At 42.4% G+C, this 26,546-nt stretch overlaps 1 protein-coding gene across 1 annotated transcript in view; it reads left to right on the top strand.

Annotated features, from left to right (window-relative positions):
* The window catches only part of MRPS9 (mitochondrial ribosomal protein S9), a 356,063-nt gene that overhangs the window by 312,913 nt on the left and 16,604 nt on the right, over positions 1-26,546 (top strand). Inside the window, exon 10 of the mRNA XM_085622604.1 lies at positions 15,524-15,693. Within this exon, the coding sequence (XP_085478730.1) occupies positions 15,524-15,693 (170 nt within the window). The remainder of the gene's footprint in view (positions 1-15,523; positions 15,694-26,546) is intronic.

Here is a 26,546-nt window from a genome sequence, read left to right on the forward strand (position 1 = left end):
AAACACAGCAAGCTCAAATCCCACCGCTGCCACCAATGTGAGAAGTTGGCCTGGTATATGATGTTCACTAGTTAAAGTGACCACCTTGTACCATGCCAAGCAACCCTTATGGTGTGGTTGTAAGTCAACCTTTTCGGACTAGCTGCCCTAGTGGTAGCGTAGGCTAAGCAGTCTTTGAGGCTAAACTCGTGAAGCGTGTTAAGCCAGCTGTTTTACCAAATGCAACCCCCTTTTATACCAATGAAAGGACACCACACAGATATATATTCAAAATATATATGTATTTATTTCTCAAAGTAACCCCTAGTCTCTTTATGAGCACAGGAGCACAAATCGTCAAACAAGATTATCACAGAATACACAGAAGTTGCACTTTATATGGATAGGCCCTGGTGGCCACTCGAACCATATACTAAAATAGTGGTATAAGTACCACGAACAGAAAAGGGAAAAGGCCTAGGGCCTCTAGAATCGCTGGGCCTACAAGGAGCTAACGTCAGTTAGTGACCAGGAGGTCCACGGGTGGCGTGTGCAGAGCAAATAGTCACACGCGTGCTCCCATAGGTTTCAATGGGTGCGTAAAAAGTACAAAGTTACTGCAAAGGAGATCTTCCGGGTTGACTAGGAACTTAAGATTTGGAACACAGCCACTAGAGATGTATTACTACACTTGGGCACCGGAGTACCAGCTTTACCTCACCCACAGGAAGCGGGTGCATAGGCCTCAAAGTGCGTCGGGTTTCTTCTATCTGTTCCGTTGAGCCTGGGACAAAGATGCTGCAGGCGGTCGGTCCGGGAGAGATGCGGTGGATCCAAGGGTGGATCGGAGTTGCAGAAGACCTGAAAGCAGAGGGGACAGTGTTCACAGTCACTAGCCAGTGACCGGCGTGGCACCAGGTAGGTACCAGGCGATGTCGGGTGCAAACAGGTGATGAGGGGTAGCTTGTCTCCGCAGCCACGTGGTCCCTGAAGGTCGACGACGTCCAGGAGTCGGCTCACGAGCTGTCCCACGCAGGCTCTCGCTGTCGGCGGTGTCGGCGACTTGGTCGAAGCAAACAAGCCTTGGCAAAAGCAATTGTAGGAGGATTCGGAAATCAGCTGTTGGTTCTGACCAGCAAGGTCAGAGGGATTGCTCCTTTGGAGAGGAGCAAGGGCCAGTCTGGAGCAACCAGACCAGCGGTGTTTTTCGTAGAGTTCGTCGCCAAGATGGCCACTAGCCAGCGGGCCAGCAACCGGTTAGGCGCGTCGAGTGGCAAAATGCAGAAGGGCCCCACGCAGATCGTGGAGATGCTGGAGGGCTCACCTTTGGTGCAAATGCTGCTCGAGAGTTGGGCTTCTCAGATCCCAAAGCACAACTTGGAGGGAGCCTCGGTTGTTGCACTTGTCAGCTTGTCGTAGTCGATCCAAGATGGCTGGCTCCACGTGTCTCGGTGCCTCCACGGGTCTCCTCTTTTCAGGGACTGTGGATCAGGCGGTGAGAGGTCTGGAGGTCCAGGTCTTGTCAGTCTCTGGGCTCGGGCTCCGGCGGGAGGCGGCGGCAAAGCAGACGTTGATTCGCTGGATGGTGCTTGCGTTAGCAAGGTGGTCACTCCCTGACCACAGGGGAGATTGGCTTCAGTCCTCTGTGCAGCAGAGCGTCGAAGTTCCCGTCTTCTTCTTAGTGTTAAGTTGATTCCAGGATGTCTGAAGTCTTAGGACACAGCTCCTACCTTTAAGCGGATTCTAGGGGCCGGACTACCTGCTAGGTCCCTCCCTATGGGTGGGACCAGGAAGGGGGGTGGTTACACCCCCAATCCTTTGTCCAGCTCGCCCCAGGCCCGGGACTGGTGTGCCCCAGGACCGGTTTGAACTGGCATATGCACCGAGGCTCCTTGTGAGCCACAGGCATGTCTGGTTTCTTTCAAGCCCTACCTGACCAATACACAAAATCCTGTCTGGGGTGGTGCACGCACCTCCCCTGGCAGGAAACCCTTTGTCCACACCTCCCAAGCTGGAAGGACTCCCAGCAGCAGGAGGGCAGACTTGTGTCTGTGGTGGCAGCATCCATTTTGTGGAGCTGAGGCTATGTCTGTTTTTACCCGGGTTTCAGGTACTGTACATGTCGTGTCCCTCTAGAAGGGTGGAATGCTAACCCCGTCGCCAGAATTGGCGAGGGGTTAGTATTCCAATTCGTATGACACCTTACTCGACATGTTTTGATAAAGCCAAACCAAAGATAGCATTTAACCGCGAGGTTCATAATGCACTTAAGAGTATGTGGTATGACGATATCTGGAAACAGTAGAAGGAAGTTGTTCCGACCACTGCAGACAGGCTCAGCTCATGCCAGAGCACCATCTCACATGGACCAAGCACTCTGCCTTCAGGATTGTTAAGGCCTGCCATAGGAGTGACTTATAGGTTACCAGGTGTCCCATTTAAGGTTAGGTATAGGTATACTACACCTAAGTAAGAGGTGATTACACCAACTTACCCCAGCTGAGTGATCAGCCAGTTGTGTCAAATTGTTAGGCCAAGCCTGGGGTGGCATAATACATGCTGCAGCCCCTGGCAGGCCTTGGGTACACCAATGCCCTGGGTACCTAGTGTACACTGGTACAGGGGCTGACAGGGTGATCCAACCAATTGGGTATGTACCTAGGGTACATGGAGTCCATTTTAAAGAGAGAACAGCCAGGCTGAGATCCTGAATAGCAGGATCTCAGGCCAACTAAGTCGAAAAACCAGCTAGACACTAGGCAAAAATTTGGGGGTAACCATAGTCAGATATCCACCTTCCTACAATGTGTGAAACCTATGGTTTTTTCAGTGAATTTGCAAGGTTTTTTAAATGCTAATTCCTAACTATAACGTGTGTGAAACCTATGGTTTTTTCAGTGAATATATATATACACACACGCACACACACACATGCACACACACACACATACGCGCGCACACACACACACACACACACACACACACACACACACCCTCTCTCTCTCTCTCTCTCCCCTCTCTCCTCCTTCCCCCCCCCCCGATTGATCCCTGTGGTTAGACCTGTCAACCTTACACTGAACTTGCTTTTGATTGCCTTAGGATTCTGTGCACATTACCACTGCTAACCAGTGCCAAAGTGTGTGTGCTCACTCCCTAAAATATGGTAACATTGGCCTACACCCAATTAGCACATTTAATATAATTTAAGTCCCTAGTAAAGTGGTACTACGTGTACCGGGGGCCTGTAAATTAAATGCTAGTAGTTGGCCAGCAGCACTGATTGTGCCACCCACTTAAGTAGCCTTTTTAAACATGTCTCAGGCCTGTCAATTCAACCTGTGTGTGCAGTTCTAAACTGAAATTTCGACCTAGGAAAATAAACTTTTTGCCAGGCATAATCCTTCCTTTTTAATACATATAAGTCACCCCGTAGGTAATTCCTAAACAGCCCATAGGATAGGGTGCAGTGTATTTAAAAAGTTGGACATGTACTTTTAACACTTGCATGTACTGAAAAACTCTTTCAATTTGTTTTTCACTAATGCAAGGCCTGCTTCTCCCATAGGATAACATTGGCTTATCCTATTACATTTATTAAGTGTTTACTTTCAATTGGGAGCAGGTGGGAATTTCGCGCTTGGTGTCTAAAGACTTGTAATTTAAAATCCTCTCTAATGGTAAAGTCAGATTTTAAGTCACAATTCTTAAAATGCACTCTTCAGATTTTCTTGTCCTAACCACTTGGTGCCTGCTGCCTGTATCCTGGGTCACATGACTAGGTGAAGCTGACAGTTTGTTCTTGTTTGTTGCTTCGAGACAGACAAATGGAGAATAGGTAATGGCATGATGGGCCATCTCTTACTTGATAAGTGGGAGGAGGTGTCACCTGCCACACTTGCACATCACAAAGGCTCTTTCTGAGCACACTCACAAAGGGGTTGATAATAGTCATTTGTGACCTCAGACAAGCTGGAGCCAAGTCAGGGAGGCAGAAAATTCAAGACACCTATAGGGTGGAAACCACCAGAACCTTCTCATGCTTCAAAGCTGGCACAAAGTGTAAATATTGGAACCTCAGACTCAACTCTTCAGTACACCTCTGGACCTGTGTAAGACTCGGAAGGACTGCTGTGCTTCTCTGCTGCGAGAATGGCTGCTACTCTGCTGCCCTGCTGCCTTAGTGAGAAGAACTGGACCTTCATCCTGAACTCCAAGGGCTAGTTGGCTGGCCTCCTAATCAGAGTCTCAGGGACAGAAAAGGCTACAACCACCTTGAACCCTGCACCTGGACTCTGCCTGTTGTGAGTCTTGCCCCCCAAGTGGCACCTCCCCAGTCCTGGACCCTTGGAAGCGGGCCTGAAGATGCTCTGCCAGCCCAGCTATGGTCCCTGTAGAACCGACGCATCGCCCAGCAGCTCCTTTGAACCGCCGTTGTGTGACGCGTCTTAATGCAGGACCCTTGGAACCGCAGCTGTGCAACATATCTTGACGTAGGACCTCAAATTGCAGCTCCGCAGCTCATTGGAACCACCAATGCCCGACGTATCTAGATGCTGGACCTCACATAACAGCCCTGCAGCCCATCGGAACCGCCGCTGTGCAATGCATCCTCTGTGGAGGACTTTGCAACACTCATGAATCTGGATTTAAGGTACCTTGTTCAGCAGGCTTAACTTCATCCCTGTACCCAGCCTACACTCCATCGCAGTCAGCCTCCACTTGTGACTTTGTCCGAGTCCGGTGCAGCCAGATAACCACAGCTAGCGCTTTGTGCTTCTGGGCACTGTGTTCACTTAAATCTTTAAAACCGCATACCTCCAGTTCTACTGGTTGGATTTTTGTTGTTTTGGTCTCAAATAATTTATTACATTTTACTGCATTAATACTTTAAACATTGTCTCTACGTTAAGCCTAATGATTTTGTAGCAAGCTACTAGAGGGTTAAGCATAGGTTAAATTGGATTTGCTTGTCACTTCACCCTGACAGGAATTGTGGATGCTGCTTGAGAAGCTTTTCACTTTCCTCAACTAGTAGCCCATTTTCCTACACCTGACACGTCCTGTCAGTCATCAGAGACCATAACTTCCTTTAGTCAAGTTAACACTGAGGGCTGTATGTATCTTAAGAGTTGTATCCCTAAATTAAGAGATAATTAGGGCTTGAATGGCGCTCTTCCTCCTCCTATGATCAAAGCTGATTTGCCTCTAACTTCACAATGAAGAGGGAATCCTCATCTCAGGAGAAGACCTAATCTGGAAGTAGCAATCATGCTTCACCCCATCAGTCGTGCGTCATATCCAGAATTAAATATAATAATTAAATACAAGGATTCTATGTTGTAGCTGCTGTGTTTCGATTGCAAACCACTCGGCCTGGCCTTTGCCATGCTACACTCATTCCACCCTATCTTCCACATAGATGCAGAAGGACTGAGGCAAAAGATAGAGGCCCCATTGCTAAAGGTCCTAACACAAGGATGTAATCCTGCAAAAACTCTTTGCATAAGATAAGGCAGATGAGTTCCTTCAGGCTAATTGCACCATTCAGCTCTGCTGCATGGTGGAGTATTATTACCAATAGGTCTTTCCTCTCCTCCTTCAATTTACAAAGTACAAAACCCTTCTCATTTTTTCCACATTCTATGGCAAAACTATGCCGGAATCCCAAGATTTAGCACATACAAGTCATCAAAAACTGCAATAATGGTGTTATCGTTTTCAGCCCCATCCTTCCTTCATCGCCAGTGTAGGATTAAATGAAGTTCAATAATATGACATTGTTTTATATGTTTTATTGCATTTTATTGGCTTGTAACAGGCAGATGAGGCCAGACAGGGTGTCAAGACATATTGCAAGAGAACCAGTGGGGACTGCAGCAGTGGATCACACACACAGGTTACAGTGAAGACTGCAGTGTAGGGGTGTTGAGTGAAAGCTAGAAAATATTGTGTGGGATGGAAAATGTCATGTTTTGCAGTCATAGTTATTCATCCACAAGGGTACAGAATGATAGAGTCAAACATTTTGAGGAGAGAGCAAATAATAAACACTTTAATATTGGAGCTTCAAGGACATACTTGTCACTTTCCTTTGCATAACATCTTCAATCAGATACCAGTGTCATAAGGAACAACAGCCCCCCCCCCTCCCCCAGTTTATTTCAGATCTCTTGGCGCTGTGGCCCAGAATTTGGAATCTGATGAGTCTGAATTTCATACATGTGTATACATAAAATCTCTAGTGACCAGTACTAGATCTACCATTTTCTCACAATGATCCAAAACATGCTATGCATCAAGACTTTAAAGTTCAAGATTAGGCTTATGGACCTATCACTATTCGCTTCCTTCTTCTTTTCTATGGCTTTTATTTAGGTTTCATAATCAGTGGTACATAGGTTTGGAAGTATCGCATTCAATATTACATAATTTTGTGTACATAGTATCAGCAGCAATCCAAATTCCACCACCCACAATATAAGATATTTATACTTTAACTGCAGTCACATGTTACATCATCAGTATTAGTCACAATATCAGTCTTATACTATGATAGACATTGTCACCTCTCATAAGAGCACATCAAAGATCCTTAGTATCCGAGAAACAACTTAGGTAAGTAAGTAAGTAAACATAAGTATAATCATAGTGGGATTATATTGATGCATAAAGAAAAGAAGGGAGGGGGTGGAGGAACAAATCTTCATGGGTGCGAAGAAACTTTTTACATATATAAAAGGTATAAACCTTAGCTCCTTGATATATTGTGTCAGCAGACTTAACAAAACGTAGTGCAACACCTAGAAAGCCAATTCTATCAGGAATGGGTCATGTTGTGTCTAGCGACTCCTCAGATTCAGTAGACTCCATTGCGTATGCATAGTTTGTACTTTGATAATTTACAGTAATTCCTCCACTCAACACTATATCTTTATCAGTCCCATAGACATAAAATTGGGATATATGTCTCCCATATAGGAAAACATACTGGGTCATTAAAAATTGTTGAAATGGGCAGCAGGGAGATGCCGGCCTTGAGACAATTACTTAGCTACCAAATTGATTGACGTACACTGGAGGCACACTAGGGATGTACAAGGCAAAAACCTCCTTACCCACATATAAGCCTGATGGTCCTGGAGCAGTCTTTTTTAGACTTGACCTCACAAAGGAGACTGTAGTTCTAAGACCATTAGCTCAGAGAGCCATCATTATCATCCCAGATCCGAGCTCCAAAGTTTTCACCTCCAGTGAGAATCTAAACTCCTCAATCAGGTGTATTATTATTAGATTTGCGATAAAGAACTCTATGCCGTTGAAGCGAATTTGGCATGTTCTCTGACTAAGAACTTAAAGATTTCACCTTTTGTAGTGATTTGTAATGGAACACAACACCTTTTGGTAAGCAGGCACAGTAACACTCTTCTTGGATTTCAGAAATGCATAGACCTTGAAGTGAACCTACAACATACACTAATGCTGGAAGGAAGATTGGAGGACCCAACCTATGAAAAGGAGATACAACCTCCAGGAGCATTACAGCAGTGCGCTTAGGAGTTACCCTTAGTTGTTGGTGCCACACATTTTATACTTGTGTTATAACAGCTGCTAGCACATACCTGAAATTCGATCACCCAAGCACATCTCCCATTTTGCTGTCTTTTCCTCCTGACCCTCATGTTGGGAGCCTCTAAGCCTTGATGACATCAACTTCTTGGGATGGTGAAGTAGTCACGAGACACAATCTTCTTGCACTGCTTTTTCTGGACTTCATGTCTTGGAAATTTCCCCTTTTGGAGTGCAAGAAATTCCAGAATCTGTCTGAGGTATCCTTTTGACTGTTGCCGCATATTGAAAAGTGAAGATGGCTCAGTCCTAAAACTTGCACAGTGTTTGTTTAAAAAAGGTGGGGAGTGCAGCCCAACTTTTCGGTGGCAGCATTTCTTTGAGGCTTTATGACTACTCAACATTATGACACAGTAAATTGAATCCTCATGAGTCAAATGCTGCATCATTCACCACTTTGAAAATGTTCTTGACAAGTAGCTGCTGAGTTTATGATGTCACTGTGACCTGGACAGAGGGATGAAACTACTATAGTCTTATATACAAGTAGTAAACGTGTTACTGTGTTGATAAACAACAGTAAACATTTTAGAAGAAATACTGCTCGTCTCATTAAGGTACCTTCTGAAACCAACTTTTTGCTCCAATGTAGGCCCACCAGTGTAGAATAATCGATTTATTTTGTGTTAAATGTCCACCTCAAGCTTCTAAATGCATTTGTACAGAACATTTAATAGCTTAACACCGAAAATACGCAGAACATGATCGCAACTTTACTGTGAAACTTGATAGCCTAATTTCCCTCAGTTTTGAGGTCAACTCATATTTATGGTACGTTGAGTCGCCTTTAGATTCACCATCAAATATTGTTTAAGCCTTTGCAGTCAGATGCTGATGGTTTCATAAGACATCTTTGGGTGCTAGTGTTTCTTAGTTGTTTCAGCTTGTGAGAGAAGAATGGACATCTTAGCCTTATGTTAATTGTACCACTCGTGCAGGCATCTCCAGCAAGTAGCTCGTGAGTGTAAAGTAGGACGCTTCCAATTGTTGAAGTTAAGATGCTTTATTGTCGAAACACCATAGCAGAGGGAACAACTTTGTCAGGAACAGCTCCAATCTGCAACTGCCTTCTCAGAGCTCTCGCAAAGAATATAGAACTTTGCAATACAAGGCTCGTGGGAGACAGAATACTTAAAGGAAAACAATCTGGAAATATATTGGAATCACAACACATCTTCCTCCGTAAAAACAAAAAAATAAAAAAACAAAGACAAGAAAAAGAATAATATAACAATAATAGATATAAGCAGAAAACAAAGGTGAATTACAACTGTTCAATCATATGACAAACAAATTCAGCCATCCACTTGGGTTTGACACTCACTCTCTTCTTGATCATTTCACCCTTCACAACCGGTTTAACTGGTTTATCATCACTTCCTTTGACATTTTAATTTTGCGGTTCATCTTCTGTTACAGTTTTGTCAGGAATGTTACAATCAGAAACCTGTTCCCCCTCAAAATCATTTCTTTTCCCAACTTGCTCCAACTCTTCACTTATACTGAAATCATCTGCGCTAGTATAATTGGAGATGGACTCCTCACTTAATTTGGAATCATCACCACAGTCAATATCATCATACTCCTGTAAAGAGCCAGGAGATAAAGAAATCTTTTCAGAGTCATTTTTGAAAAAAAGCATTGCTGCCTCTGCAAATGGCAATTCTTCTAACGTTCCAAACTTTTCCATCACTAAGAAGAACAGCATTGCGAAAAACTTTCATTACTTGTAAAGGTTCTGAAAACTGAGTTTCCCCTTTTTTAACTTTCCAAGGTTTTTTTTAGCTTTAACTCACATACCAACTTTAACATCTACCTTCCTTGATCCATGCTTGTCATCAAATATGCGTTTATACCATAAGTGCCTCTCAAGAATGTTTTTTTTTAACAGACTCCATAGAAATATCTGTACCAGCACTTTTGAGTAACCATTCCGGGATGCATTTGGTTCTAGCTGTGCACCCTCTCATAATCTCAAATGGAGACTTCTTCAAAGCTTCATGAACGTTAATTCTATAAGTCCAGACTGTTTTATGTACCTGTGGTTCCCACTCTTCCCCTTTCATGACAGCAATTTGAATGGCATTTTTCAAAACTCTATTAACCCTTTCACACATTCCGTTACCACTAGGGTTGTACAGTGATGTGGTTCTGTGCCTCACTCCAATTCTCTCAAAATAATTCTGTGCCACATTAGACATGAATTGTACACTGTTGTTACTTATAATCCGAACAGGCAAACCTTCCTCCACAAATACTCTGTCAATAAATTTCAACACAGAAGCAGAATCAATTTTGTCCACAATTTTGATGGTTGGCCACCTGGAAAACACATCAATCATGGAAATAATGTACTTAGGTGGGGTACCAATGGGACCCATAATATCTATGGCAACGGTATGCCAAGGGCCAGCAGGTATGATGGGCTCACACATATCAGGCCTCAAAATCTTAAGTGATTAGTCTGAATTTGTACAAACCATACAATCTCTCACATTCCTCTCTGCACACACATCCATACCCGGCCACCAGTACCATCTTTTAACTCATTCCTTATCTCCCAAAATGGTTTGAGTTCATCTGAAATCTTGGATTTCTCAGGCCAACCATGAAGCACAAATGAAATAATAGATTGTAAACCCTTCTCTTTTAAGTATTCCTCTTTCCATTTTTTTATTTAACACAAAAGGAACCTTCATCATGTACTAAAGCTACGTGTAAAGAATCCCATTCATTCGCTTCACATTCTTGCAACCCTAAAGACATGCGAGGAAAAAAATCTGCGAAAACATTGCTTTTACCAGGGACATATTCAACTCTGTATATAAAATCTTTTAGTCGCATTGACATCCTTGCAATCCTAGCTGAAGCTTTAAACAATCCTTCCGTAGTGAGTAACTTGACCAGGGGTTTATGATCACTCCTCACAATGCATTCTCTACCCCAAACAAAATTGCGAAAATGCTCTAAAGCCCAAACACAGGCTAATTTCTCCTTTTCAATAACTGAGAATTTTTCCTCAGAAGGAGATAACGCTCTGGAGGCAAAAGCAATAAGAGATTCTTTTCCCTTCTTATTAATTTGAGACAAAACCCCTCCTAGACCTTTGTTGCTGGCATCTACGGTAACTACACATTTACTATCCACATCAAAACAATTTAAGACTGGAGCATGGATTATAGCTTCCTTACTGACATCAAATTCTTTTTTGCAAATTTTAGACCAAGGAAATTTTACATTACTTTTCAGTAATTGTCTTATGTTGAATACCTTGCTGGAGAAACCTTCTACAAATTTGGCATAAAATTCAACCATCCCTTGGAAAGATCTTACTTCATTCTTGTTGGTAGGATGGGGGGCATTTTTGATAGCTTCAACTAATTGTGGCTTGGTAGCAACACCCTCCCCACATAAAACATGTCCGAGATAAGTTACAGATTTCACGCCAAACTTACACTTCAAGTGTTCAACAGTTAACCCTTTCTCTTCCAAAACATTAAGAACTTCTTCTAACACACAATCATGCTCTGCTTTATCCTTCCCAAAAACAAGGATGTCGTCTTGGAAGCATCTCACTTTAAGGTGTTTGCAATAAGCTGGTGCATCAACTTCTACAAAATAGCGGCTGCAGCTGCTAATCCAAAGGGCATTCTTTTATATTGAAAGCATCCCATTGGGGTAATGAATGTAGTTAAATGTTTGCTTTCCTTATTTAACAAAATTTGGTGGTAAGCAGCGGATAAATCAATCATGGAGAACCACTTACCATCCTTAACAAGTACTGGCATTTCAGAAATCTTGGGAAGGGGAAACTTGTCAATTACAATCTTATCATTAAGATGGCGTAAATCAACACAGAGCCGAATTTTACCATTGGAGCGTCTGGCTACTACAATGGGAGAAATCCACTCTGAGGATTCAATAGGCTCAATGATATCCTCAGTAACTAATTTCTCTAATTCCTTTTCAACTTCGCTGCGAATGAGAATTTGGATGTCTTTAGCTTTATAAATTTTTGGGCATGCGTCATTTTTTAGAATTATACGGTGTTCAAAACCATTAAAAATTCCGACTTCACCACTAAAAACATTGGCAAATTTATTTAACATTACGTTGCCTAAAGAACCATTCTCATCTATTACCAATACAGGATCAGGACTATTGGGATTAAGAATAATATTGAGATTTCCTTGATCTTTCCACCCAAGAACAGATGGTCCACATTTTGCAACATATAACTTTCCAAAAGATTCTCTGCCTTTAAATCTGAAGGTAAGAGATCTAAATCCCACCATGTCAATTCTTTCTCCTGAATACCCTTCTGGACTGATGTCAGGAGTATAGGGTTTGTTACTTAACCTATTTTTAAATTTAGAATTCCACACGTTTTCACTTACAATAGTATAAGGAGAACTGGGGTCTGCATACATCTGTACAGAAACTCCTCCAATCATCATGTCGCATATGGTCTTTTTTTAAATATCTTTGGTACTACCATTAATGTTTAGCATGAATTGTTTTTCAATATTAGTCATCTAAAATACCATTTAAAGAACAATGCATAATTTTCTTAACTAATGTTTCATCCTCACTTTGAAGTAGCCTCATCAACAAATTTCACCTTTTGTCCTTTTTTTCTATTACAAACTCTAACGTAATGGCCAAATAACCCACAGTTAGAACATATTTTTTTTAGTGCAGGACAAAACTTACTATTGGCTAAATGCGAAACACTCCCACAACGATAGCATTTAAGATCCTCTTTTTTTTAACCTCATATGTTTTTGCTGAATCAGGTTTTTGTTTAGAGAGATTTTGTTTAGATTAACTCTTGTTTTTTACTTTAGCAACAACCTGTTCTCAAGTTTCTTTATTCTCAACTTTAAGTGTTTTGGCACTTCTGCTAGATAATTCAGCTTTAATAACTATAGAAAGAATATATTTTAATTCAGCATCACCATTGATACAAAGCCTTTCTTGAATTGCAGGATCACGAGTGTGCATGACTACTTGATCTCTAATAAATTGTTCTTGGAGGTGACAAATTTACAATCCTACGCTAGTTTTTGTCAGGCGGAAACATACACATCAACAGTGTCATTTGCTTCTTGTTTTCTGTGAAATAATTTGTACCTTGTGATACCTAAACACACTTTTGGAGCAAAATGGTTATCAAAGTCTTTTAACATATCCAAAAATACATTAGAATCACCCCCACCAGAAGTTTTAGTCATTTCTTTGTACACTTTCAATCCACCAGGACCAAGAGAATGCCGAAACAATTTCTTCTTTCTCTCAGGTTTCATTTTTCCTTCTTCATCAATGGTCTCAATACAATTTAAAAAATAAGATTTCCATTGCATCCATTTCATGCAAGGTTCACTTCCTGCAGGCCAAAATGCTTGTGGTGGCTGTATAGTGTAATTTTTTATTGCCATGACTGAAATAACAACCTTCTTTCAGTGTCCGTTCTTCACCAAAAAGGACTAGTTCACTGAGTGTCAGAAATTAAACCCAATAGATGTAATAACTTTCAACATGGTAGAACTAAATAAAATGAGAAGTATCAAAGAAAGAAGACCAGAAAAATAAATACTCACAGATGAGCAGAATAAATGTACCAAAACAAATGTTGTTTCCAAACGATGCTTGAATATGTGGGAATCACAAGTCGAAATGACCACTGCCACTATATAAACATAACTGTAGAATCCAACAAAAACTAGAGCGTAAAAGATTTTAAGATGAGTAAACACTCCTCAAAATGGCTGCACGTAGATTTACGCAACACACATCAATAGTCGTACGCAACAAAGCGTTCCGTGTAATCTGATACATGTTCGAAGTGACGAAATCTGCTTGGAATGGTGAGGAAAGGAGCGCTCGGAACTCCACAGCAAACTGAGAGGTTCACAGTTGAAAGGCTTTTTTTTAAATGTCAGGATCCAACGGTAGGTAAAGTCTTCCGCATAAATCACAATAATGCCATAAATGTGGAGGTTGAAACGAAGAAAGTGGTCATTAGAAAAATAATGGGAAGTGTTCTAGGACAATGTGGGATTTAACCAATAGGAATTGGAGTTTCAAAATCACGATGAACGAAAATCACGAAAAGGGTGGTGGGGTAAATTAATACTGACCCTAATAGTAGCACTTGACAAAGTGTTGTCTCCAAAAGTAATTCTAGAATTCCAACAATGTGTTGTCTCAAACTGCAGAAAATAAATCCGACGAGAGAAAGCCAAGGAAACGTAGATTTGTTCCTTAATGGTGTTTCAACATGAAGAGCGTCGCCAAAATTGTAAAGTAGGACGCTTCCAGTTGTTGAAGTTAAGATGCTTTATTTTCGAAACACCATAGCAGAGGGAACAACTTGTCAGGAACATCTTCAATCTGCAACTGCCTTCACAGAGCTCTCGCAAAGAATATAGAACTTTGCAATACAAGGCTCGTGGGAGACAGAATACGTAAAGGAAAATAATCTGGAAATATAATAGAAGCACAACAGTGAGCTACTGGTAGCTCTCCAGCTACCTGTCAGTAGCTCTCCTGTGTGCAGCCCAACCTACTAAATTAGAAGCTTTTGCTTGGTTTAATTGATATATCTATTCCAAAATTGAATAGTGTGTATTCAGGATGAAATTTTGTGTATTTTAAAAATCATAACCTGATGTTTGGAGAAAATTATTTAATGTCCAAATTATATTTAATGCTGATATTTGAGTGATAAATTATTAGGCATTTGGCAGACGTTTTACTTCTATTATTAACTTGGTGCCTGGGGCATTGCAGCTATGGCTGTTATATATTAAAAATGCAGAGGCAGTCCAAAGTCGAAAAAACCCTTTTCACATTACTGATGGCAACCCTGCCTGATGTACTAAGGTAATCGCTGTGGGTAATCTTACATTGGGTGTGAACGTATTTAATCTTGTCTGGCAGGATCACTATTACTACACTAAAAATATTACTAGCTTGATATGCTATTCATTGAACATCACTAGCTCTTATTACTGAAAAGGTTAGAGACCCCTGCGCCTGGTGTCACTCAATTCCTTGGTAGAATACTTCCACAAAAGTGCTGAATGTATTTCATTGCACATCAAAATACAGTTCAGTTCTTGATGATTGCTGTATTACTTTTAGTATTTTTGCTTCCTTCAGCTTTCTAATGTTGTTGTTAGTTGTATCAACTCTTTTGTTTATCTTTTCTCAGACTCTTAAATTCTCCTGGCAAGAGAGTCAAAGCACCCCTACATGGACATCATTTTTACCTCGGTGTTTTAGAAGATGTTCTGGGTGTCTTGATCTTTTATCACAATGAAAGGACTGCTAGCAAAGATGTTACTTGAGTATCATGTTTGGAAATTAGTATATATATTTTTTTCAAACAGTCTTCAGACACATCGATCTATTTTTAGAAAACCTGTGTTTCGCTAGAGCTGAAATACTTCCCAAAGGAAGATTCAAAGGAGCAACTTTTAGAAAAATGCTAACTTCCTTTGATAGGGTTCAGTCAATGAGGTTGCCTCCATCCTTCTCCATGGCGCCACACTCCTCTTCATAAAGGTATTCTGTAATATTTGTATCTCACCCTTTTACAAACTGATTCCCTCTTGCCCATCAGCAAACCCAACGTATTGTGAGTTCCACCACCTGCCTAATTCTACAGCTGTGGCTTCTATTACGTGGCAACACTATTTGATGCCAAGTCCCTAAACTCGGCCTTTGTGCAAGACACTGTAATTCAAATTATACATCTACATGTCAATTGGTCAATTACTCCTGAAAATGGTTTCTTCAGTAACTGCTTGTAATTTGTTTGCAAACTTATGTACTGTAAAATAGCATTTCATTTTGCACAAGTTTGTTGATTTTTCCTGTATTCACTTATCACTATATTTCCATTTCTTGGCAGAGAGCAATTGATGTTCCCATTCCAGTTCCTCGACAGGCTTGGGAAGCATGACATGGAATGCACGGTCTCAGGCGGTGGGCGGTCATCTCAAGCTAATGCCATTCGCTTGGCTTCATCAAGAGCCCTGCTCAGCTTTGTCACCGAAATAGATATAGAACATATGAGGCAAGGTAGGTGAATAAGAGAGGTGGAAGATGTGAAAATATTTACATAATGTCTAAGATCACTATCAATGGATTAATGTGCCTGCTGCAGGGATCCGTGTGCTACATGTTATATGTTTCTGTCCGAAAGGGAGGGCGGCTCAGCCTTTCATACTTCGGTAGTTCAGGAAAATGAAAGAGTCAGGCCTGGCCTGCACATCAAGATAGACTGGCCTACTGCAGCAGGATCTAGTATAATTTACATATAGCTGGCTTTCTAAATTGGATTACCATAGTGGGTAAGTAAATGATGGACTGCAGCTTAAGTAATTACAGGTGACCGAAATTGGAAGGTGTTTGATTGAAACTCCACAAATACTCCAATCACCCAGTCTCTAGTCAATTTAAGAGATCTGAGCAATGATTCTGATCTAGAAGTTCACTTTAAAGTACCAACCATACACCTTGTGCTACTGATCAAAGAAGTTCTAAGACTGGCCTTAGCCTAACACTCTTGACCCTCCACCCCTCCTTGCCTTGAGCAAACTGAAAAATTGCAAGGCTGTAATCTGAGCACCAGAATATTAAAATGTAAATTATTACTGTGAAAAAAACGCCCAAAAAAAAGGAAACGCAGCTAAGGAACTGTTTAGGATCATTGCTGAATTAAACTCTGTGCAGGCCTCAAACGTGTTTTCTTTCAAGAAGGTTTTTGGGGAACTGACTGCATTCAGTACACTAAAACCGCCAAAAAAAGGTATGATTGTCTAGTAGACCACTCCTATTTCTTAAATTCTTGTAATGTACATAGAGATCTCCTACATGGCAACCCAGTCTCTGAAGCGACCTTTCTCGACTTCTTCCACGCTAGCTGCTAATTGGGCTCCCCAACGGGGAGCTGTGTTGCAAGAATAGTCGGATGTCTCACCCCCTCCTTGTTAAAAAGACTGATTTAACTTTTTCACACCTCACTGCAGTGGAATGGAATCTAGCAGTGCAAAAAGCTTGTGCAGAAAACATTCTGATTTCCTGGGATCTGAATAATTATATGTCTTTTTGTTTACTTCCATATCCTCTCAAATTACTGGGAAAAGGTGTAATGAATTGGGCTTAACACTGCTAAGTCTCAACAGCAGTTAGACCCCTTTCAGGTCCGCTTTTACAGCATGTAATAGTTGTCTAGCCATGTTGGATGATTGTAAACAGGTGGTAGACGTTGGTCGCATTGTGGAACTGGTACTTTTGGACCTGGCCGCAACCTTCAACACCATTAGCTATCCTCCCTTGCTGGTTCGACTGGATCATTCTGGATACAAATCGGCTGTACTTGAGTGGTTCAGTTTGTTTTGATCCTCTGATCCCATATTGACGAACTCACACTATTCAGTTCCTACACTCCAAGATTTCACTTGGGTAATATGCAGCTATCCATTCTGTCTCTCTTTTTGTGCAGAAGGTGCATGAGACTGATGATATCCCTTTAGGCTAAGTGGGGTCAGATTCTGTGTGTATGTGTATTTTACCCAGGTGGTCTTTACACTTTCAAGTCCACTCCATGGCACTAGCTGTACATCAGAATACACCCTGCTAAGCTTTTGCCTTATGACGTCAACTGGAGGATGTCAACATTTTTTTTAAACCTGAACCTGGCTAAAATTGACCTTTTGTTGCGAAAAACCAATCCATGGCAGATAGACGCTTCCCTCTGGTCTTTGCTCTAAACGTTTTAGCTAACCATTGATTGCAGAACACTTATTAAAAGCATCAAACAATTCACAATTCCAACTGATGTTGAATATTCGTACCTCTTACCCATACATAACTACAGTTTTTAGGATTCCGATTCTAGTGCAATCATTACGGCATACGCTGCTCCCAAGACCCCTCTCTTGGTGTAATGGATACTTGCACTGCTCCTTCCCATTCTGTATATGCATTGTATTAGGGAAACTTGACTAGACTTTTCACTTAAGCGGAGGCATGTGACAAGAGAGTGCCACAGTAAAACATTATACGGAGGGGCATGCGTTGAAATGTTTTAGATGCGGTAGCAGCAACCACCTTGCTAACAATCCAGTGTGTACTGCACGCAGTGTCTTGTGTAAGAAATGCAACAGGAGGGGGCATTTGGCACGGGTGTGCAGAGAGGGTGTGAGTAACACGGTTAGTGTAATTAGTACCCAGGAAGAACCGCAGGCCAAATTTGTGTTCCAAGTGAAAGACAGTGATACAGAGTCGAAGCCTGACTATCCCAAATGTGTTGTGCTAATTGATAACAAACCACTGGAAGTGTATGCGGATTCATGCTCACCTTTTACATTGATAAATGTCAAATACTTTGAGGGGTCTCTAAAAGGGTGTAAAATGATGTTAAGTACGCCGGACATATCTCCGGAAGGTTACACGAAAGAGCCCATTCCCTTGGTGGGTATGGCAAACAGCCACATAAACTTTAAGGGGAGGTCCACGGTGGGCAAGGTGTATGTGGTAGAGTGTGGGGCCAACTTGTTAGGGTGGCAACATCAGAAGGAACTGGGGATCATTTTGGATCCAAATGATAAGAATCAAGTACTGCTAGTCAACGTTCCTGTCAGCAATGATCACCTACAAGAGGCGTTCCCAAAGTTGTTCACAGAGAGCCTAGGCAAGTTACGGGACTTTCAACACAAGATTAAGGTCAGGCAAGGGGCCAAACCCATGGTGCACAAAACACGCCCGGTCCCCTTCCGCCTAAGAGAGATGCTCAAAGCGGAATTGGACAAACTAAGTGAGATGGGGGTCATCCAACCCATAGAAGCCACAGAATGGCTTGCACCCTTGGTTCTTGCATCCAAGGGCAATGGGCAAGGTATCCGCCTGTGTGTGGATCTCCGCTCACTCAATGACAATATATGGGTGGAGAGGTTTCCCCTTCCCAATATAAATGAGATGTGGAGTATGATGGGGAAGGCCTGTTACTTCTCGGTTATTGATTTGTCCATGGCGTATTACCAGGTCGAACTGCACCCCGAATCAAGACCTCTAACTGCCTTTAGTTCACCGTTTGGGGCATACATGTTCAAGAGAATGCCGTTCGGCCTCGCTTTGGCGGCTTCCATATTTCAAAAAATAATGCAACAGGTACTGCACGGGGTCAAAAATACCCTCTGTTTCCAGGATGACATTCTGATGTACGGGGCTACAGAGGAAGAACATAAGACGCTCAACATGGTGTGTCACAAACTCTCAGAAGCAGGACTAACAGTGCGATTGGACAAGTGCAAGATAAAGGTCACTTCGGTCGACTATTTAGGCCATACCATATCCAAAGAGGGTTTTAGACCTAAATACAGCTTAATTCAAGCGGTGGAGGATGCTCCACACCCATCGAACAAAGACGAGCTTAAATCGTTTTTGGGTTTGGTGGAGTATATGTCAAAGTTCGTGAGGAATTTTTCGGATCTGTGTGAGGGTTTACGAGAGCTCCTCAAGAAAAATGCAGAATGTGTATGGGAGAAAAGGCATGAGGAAATGTTTGAAAGGATAAAACGGAAAATTGTTGGGTCTCCGTCCCTTGGCAATTTTGACCCCAAGAAGAAAACCATACTAACTACGGATGCATCCAACAAAGGGTTGGGTGCCATGCTGTCACAGAAAGGTGATGGAGAAGAAACTGTCATTGTGTTTGCATCCCGCACGTTGAGCTCTTCTGAGCGCAATTACTCAGTCATTGACAGGGAGGCATTGGCGTGTTTTTGGGCGGTGCACCACTTTAAATTTTTCTGTGGGGCACAAAGTTTGTAATACACATGGACCACAAACCTCTCACCTTCATGTTTTCACCCAAACAGGCTCAAAGCGCGTCTCCACGAATAAGTAAATGGGTCCTAGGGTTGGAAAATTACTGTTTTAGGGTGGAGTATTTGCCAGGTCCAGAAAATGTAATAGCTGACTATCTATCTAGGTCACCCTTAAGTAGCGGTCACAGTGAAGAGGGGCTAGATGTTCCCATATTTCCCATCCATCTCACGTCGATAACCAATGCTGAGTGGGAGAAGGGAATGAAAGAGGATACAGCCATGGAAACATTAAAGGAATTCATCACCAAAGGATGGCCAGAAAAGATCTTGGAAGTTCCTGACATTATCAGAGACTTTTGGGAAGTGAGACTGGAGTTATTCCTCCTCGCGGGTCGCGTACACCGTGGGGACAAAATCATCCCGCCCATGGGTATGAGGAATAAAATAATTGATTTAGCCCATGAGGGGCATCTGGGCAGGAGTCTCACGAAGAACAAGGTTAGGAGCTGTTATTGGTTTCCAAGGATGGATTCCATGATTGAGGTAAAAGTCAAGGAGTGTGTTAGCTGTGCCAGAAGTGATAAAAGTAAGATCCCTCACAGAGCTCCATTGGCCCCAGTCAGTGTTCCCATGACCCCGTGGACTAAGTTGGTCATGGATATCATAGGGCCCATGGAGATGTTAGGTCCACAGAAGCGTTTCATGTTTGTGCTGGTGGATTACACCTCCCATTGGGTTAATTTCAAGTTTACAGCATCTACAACGACCAACAGTCTCATCTTGTTTTTGAAAAACATCTTTGTATATGAGGGTATCCCGAGCACCCTTGTCACGGACAATGGGGTGCAGTTTGTCTCGGAGACAATGAAAGAGTTCTTGGAGGAGCTTAATATAAGGCATGAGAAGACTGCACTCTATTGTCCGAAAGCCAATGGCTTAGTTGAGAGGGTGAATAGAATGGTGAAGTAACACATTCAACTGGCAATCACCAATGGTTTCAATGTTGAAGACTCGTTAAGAGAGTGGATGTGGGCATACCACACCGCTCCAAATGCAGTTACAGGAGTGTCTCCTTTTGTGGTCCTAAGAGGGAGGGAGCCCGGTACCAAGATGTATCCCAGGTGGTTGGGAAGTGGGAAAAGTGTCTGTCAGGATCTAGACCAGAGCAGAAAGAAAGTTGAGAGTCATCAACAGAAGTACAAAGCCTGGTATGATGTGAAACACGGTGTTAAGAATGTGGAGTTTGAGCAAGGCAAGCTGGTGAGAGTCAAGAAACCAACACATGTCCCACCAGGATCGAGCAAGTATGGGGCTTCCACACGTGTGGAAAAGTCTGGTAAGAATGTAGTTCGTCTGGAAAATGGGCAGACATGGAGTAAAGATAGAGTTGTGAACGCGACCTGATTTAGGAAAGGGCATGAAGCTATGGGACCACTGATACATCTATGTGACACTTGGAAAAGGGCTCAGGATTTCCTCCCCTACATAGGGAGATGTGTTGTAATTTAACATAAAGTTATAAGTTTACAGGATATGTTTATATGTCATATGTATTACCTATGCAATGGTTCGCTTCGCTCCCCCTGCCATTCCCCTGTTGTTAGTCCCTCCCAGGGAGCTCAAGTTAGAATGTTGATGTACCATCCTGTGAGATGGAGAGTGGATGATCAGTAATAAAGAGATCTGGACTCACCTTCCACAGAGTCTGTATTTATCCATCTTTATAACAAAGATTCAAAACGTTGCCATTGTCAATGTGTTTGCTTAATATAGTGCCATCGGAAGGGCCACTGGAATTATGTGATGCTGCGACGTATCCTGCATAGTTCTGGATTTGCCACATTTGTCACATATAACATCATCTGCTGTATAATTTGCAGATTTTAACAAAAAAACAGTTTCTCGCTCAAAGGGATCAAAAGTTACTAAAATCGCAGCAACACATATTGCTGTGCAGTAGAAGGTCCTTTGCAAAGGTTGACCGGTCACTTTTCAGTTACCTATTGCTGTATTTTAGTGATAAACTAATACTAACGATGTGTAACTTGTGTCAAGACAGTGCTAATGTATAAAAATGAAAAAATTATGAAGTAGTACTGTTAGACCTTGCACCCTTGTCATGGTTTTCCCCCTAGCCTTTTGCCTTCAGATCTCCTGTTTGCCGACTTTTTTTTGGTGGCTTTAGGATTCTGCACACTTTACCACTGCTAAGCAGTGCTTACGTGCTTGTTCTCTCTCCGTAAACTTGGCTTTTCCTCAACTGGCTTATTTCATCTACTTGTAAGTCCCTAATAAAGTGGCACTACCTTTTCCCAGGGCCTGTAAATTAAATGCTCCTAGTCGGCTTGCAGCATGGATTGCACCACCCACTTAAGTAGCCCTTTAAATATGTCTCAGATCTGTCATTGTAGCCTGTGTGTACAGTTTTTAAACTGTCATTTCGACCTGGTAAAATAAACCTTTTGCCAGGCCCACACCTTCCTTTTTAATACATATAAATCACCCCAAGGGTAGACCCTGGATGGCCAGATGGCAGGGAGTAATGTATCAAACAAGCATTTGCAATGCAATCAGTCTCGCCTTTGGAACCTTATATGTATTTAGATATGCAGCACTTTAGCCTGGGTGCTGAAATATCTACTGTTCTTTAACATGAAGGGAAAGTAAGCACCAAACTGTGTGACACGCCAGGTATGGGAACACATGGAGAGAAATATTGCCTTTCAGCTGGAAATGGTATAGTCCAAAGCTCTGTTTTTAATATAAAAACAGGGCCTTAGGTGGTCATATCACTGAAAATACAAGATTTGATAAAGACATTATTGTCTAAGAATGCTCGTGGAAGACTATTGCTATGGACTGGAATCTAGACAATGCTTAAGTGATTCTGGTATGTTACTGACCTCTGCTGGTCATTTTCTATGAAGAAAGTTAAATAGAGGCAGTTGCTAGAAAAAAAAAGTCCCTCGGCCGAAAACAATTCTAGTATTTTGCTGACCTCTACTGGTCCTTTTCTATCAAGACCGTTAAATAGAGGCAGTTGAACAGAAGAAAAAAAATCCGAAGCAGACAAGTCCTAGGGATGATCTCCAGAGCCCACAAAGTACATACACATATAAGTATATACTAAAGTATATACAAGAGGTCTCGAATGCTCGACCTAAAAAGTAGGACATGTACCTTTTTAAGTTTTACATGTTCTGGTAGTGAAAAACTCTCACACTCGGTTTTTACTTCTGCAAGGCCTACCTCTCCCATAGCATAACATTGGAGTTAATTTATTACATTTATTAAGCTGTCATTTCTAAATGGAAACAGGTAGCGAGTTCATGTTTGGTGTCTTTGGAATTGTAATGTAAAATCCTAACTTATGATGAAGTCGGATTTCAAATTACAATTTTGAAAATGCCGCTTTTAGAAAGTTGGCATTTTCCTGGCTTTGCCATTTGCTGTCTGCAGCCTGTCTCTGGGTCACATGATTGGGTTTAGTTCACAGTTGGGATTTGTGTATTCCTCCTAAAACACCCACACACAATAGGGAGCTTAGGTGTGCCTGGATGGGCCATCGCTGGCAGTATGGAAGGGAGGAGCAGAGCACAGCCCCACTTACACTTAAATAGGCTGTGTCCTGCCTGCACACAAAGGACTGCTACCCCCTTAGTTAGTCTGGAGCCAGGACGAGGAAGGCAGGGCACCTGTGCACTTCAAAGGCAAGCCTCTAGAAGCTTCTCCCACTTCAAAGGAGGGACTGGTATAAAGATTGGACCTCAGACACCAACCCTTCAGTAAACCTCTGGACCTGCAGATACTCTGCCAGGAAGAAGGACTGCTGTGCTGCTGAAAGGACTGCCACTCTGCTGTTCTAAAGGTCTGTTGACCTGCCACCCTCTTGCCTGGGAGAGAAGGGCTGGACCAGCATCTGTTGAACCCAGACCCCAGAATGACTCCAAGGGCTAGTTGGCTGGCCTCCAGACTTGAGCTCCCACAACCTCGACTCCAGCACCCGGACTCAGCCATCTGTGAGTCTACCCTGCCAAGTTGTGCCACCCCAGTCCTGGACCATTGAAAGTGGGCTTGAGGTGCTCTGCCAGCCTCCATGGATCCAGCAGAACCGACGCATCGCCGCTGCTACGAGGGTCTTCCCCATCGCAAAGACCCACATCGCAGCCCACCGCCTCATTGGAACCGCATACTCGGCACAAGCCCTTGTATCCCTCGTTGGATGCAGCCTTGGCGATGACGCCAGACTCCGCTTAGCAGGCTTGCAGCTTCTCGGAACTGACACCTCAGCTTGACTGCACAGCGCCGAATTTTGCATTGCAAGCCCTCGTCTACAGGACCCTCGACGATGCAGGACCTTGCATCACAGCCTCGCCACATCTCAGAACCAACTTATCACTTTTGTTGCGTAACACATCTTTGATGTGACCCATGATTTAAGGTAGTTTGTTCAGCAGGCCTAACTGGCCTGTTGCCGGCCTTGCTTCATTGCAGTTGGCCTGAACTTGTGACACTGTCCTGGTCCTGCGTAACCATATGTCCACAGTTTGTGCCATGTGCTTTTTGGCAACATTTTGACTAAGATCTTTAAACTTGCATATTTCAGGTTCCACTGGTTGGATTTTTGTTGTTTTGGTCTTGTTTTATTAGTTTAAAAAAAACCTCTATTTTTCTAATCTGGTGTTGGATGCTTTTTGTGTGTTTTTTTCACTTTATTACTGTTTGAAGTGTTGCACAAATACTTTACATATTGCCTTTACGTTAAGTCTGACTGCTCTGTGTCAAGCTGGCAGAGGGCTGAACACAGGTCAATTTAGGTTTGGCTTGTGCCTCACCCTGACTAGGATTGATGTTGCTGCTTGACCAGGGCTCCCACACAAGTCAACCCGTAACCCAATTTCTTACAAATTCTATCACAACATGTGCTGCATTAAGCAGCTTAATTTGCCTTTTCTTGACACATAATTTAGTCAACCCTGCTGCGTAATTTGGTTTCCCCGGCCGCATAATTCCAGTGGCTCTGGCTATAAATTAACAATAGCGTCACAGCAGAAAAATAAATTAAAAAACACTACTAAGATCTATATCCTGAATGTATGTCCATTTTCACTTGCTTTTCTTACAGTAGCACCATCCTTCACACTGTTTCTGCCATAAAACAGTTTTCATCTCTTAATTACTGTGTAACGGGCGCTTCGGACTCGATCTAGTGGGGTTGTCCCAGATACCCCTTGTGTTTACACATGCCCAGTTATAGCGACCGTCTCCTGTGACCTCATCCCTGACCCCAGGAACTTAAAGTAGCTCAGGCATTGGTGTTGTACGTGAAAGTTACACAATTTGGTTTTGATAGCCAGAGACGTTTTAAGGCATGGGCAAAGTGGGCAATGGCCTAGGGCCCCAGCCTTTCACTGGACCCCCTGATAGAGCCAGCTCTGTTCTGCATAGATTCTTGCCCAGATGACCTTCAATAATTTTAAACAGAAGATTTTAAATGCCGTTTTCCTTAAATGTGTTTTTAATGAGTGTGATTTGTCAGAATACATTAGACATTTTGCAGTAAAATGTGTTTATCTTTCATGCAACATCCATAAAAAATGTTTCTTTTTGATTAAAACAAGACCTCACATAGAGAAATGGGAGGGGGGTCACAGAGATTCTTTGCACTAATATTAGTGAGCTGCTGCTGTGTTACAATATTGAAAACACACGTCACTATTCTTTAATATTAGATGTAAACACATTAGAATTTGCACCATTGTACCCGAGTACTGTCAGTGACCTGGCCAAAGAGGCCCTGAAATGGATGAAATTGGATCATAAATTCAAAGCTGTTATGAACATGGGCCCCCAAAATACGATAGGCTCAGGGACCCCAAAATCCTTAAGATGTCCCTGTTGATAGCGAGGACCATGTGTTTTTTTTCCACAGGTTCTATTTGTGGAGGTAGTTGCATGCAGGTGTGTCGCAAGACCCAGCTTTTTTGAGCTTCCATCAACACTGGCTTTGCTAACTTCCCAGCAGTTCCTACTACTCTTAACAGCCCTGCTCTGAATGTGGAAGATGCAGACTGGCATAGGGTCTTGGATCTGTTTGACAGCAGTTCAGCTCATCCGTTCATTTTATTTTTTTTGCGAGGGGGGTTGGGAATTGTGCGTGTGTGCAGTTGTGCGTGCACGCTTGTGTAAATATGAACAAACGTGACTGCATTGGTCTATGCTAAAGGTGTCAAATCTGCTCTGTGGGGACGATATTGACGACTAGCTTGTATTGATTCACTGATTTAGAGGTTACGCTACACTTAGTCGTTATGCTTACTTTAGTATTATATCACAAAAAGGCATTAGCAATATCTACTCGACTCGAGAATGTTCTCAGCACAGCTACAGCCGTCTGTGAGCTCTGCATTGTAGCTCCTAGCTACAGAAGAGGCTCACGAGGCTGTTTAATCAACTTTTTTTCCTTGCCCCGTGTTTTTATCCCCACATAGAGTATCTGTCTCTGCATGGTAGGTACTGTCCAAATTTCGGACAGCTTTATGCTCCTCAGAATAGAGAAAATAATAAATACGTAGTACACTTGTTTGAACTGATGGCTTTGTAACTCTTCTGATTTGCCACAAGATGGCAGTGTTTACTAAAAGTTGGTAATCCAACTAATTCCTATTTTTTTCAAGAAACTAGATTTCTGCTGAAGTTACTGGTTTTAGTAGTTTAGCTGGCCGTGTTTCACAGCACTTAAAAGTGGAACCGTGGCATGTCTAGCTCAGAACATGGCAACCAAAATGAATGTACAGCGTCAAATGACTTCCGCGTCACAGTACTATTTTCAACTACTTAGATCTGTCGGAATAACTGGATGTATGATAGACACATGTTAATTAAATTCCCATGGACCGCTATTCGGTTATTAGTGTTAATATGTGTGCATGGCAGCATTTTGCCTGTTTAAGCCTGTCTCTGCTTCAGACACGGTGTGCTTGCACAAAATATCAAAGAAAAAATACCATGTGGATAAAATATTGTGTCAAGAATATCGAGGACAAAAATGTAATGGTTAGTTTGTATGAGTAAACTAACTTTAACTATGCTTAACTCCAC

The sequence above is a fragment of the Triturus cristatus genome, chromosome 8, assembly GCF_964204655.1.
Source record: "Triturus cristatus chromosome 8, aTriCri1.1, whole genome shotgun sequence".
NCBI classification, from domain to species: domain Eukaryota; kingdom Metazoa; phylum Chordata; class Amphibia; order Caudata; family Salamandridae; genus Triturus; species Triturus cristatus.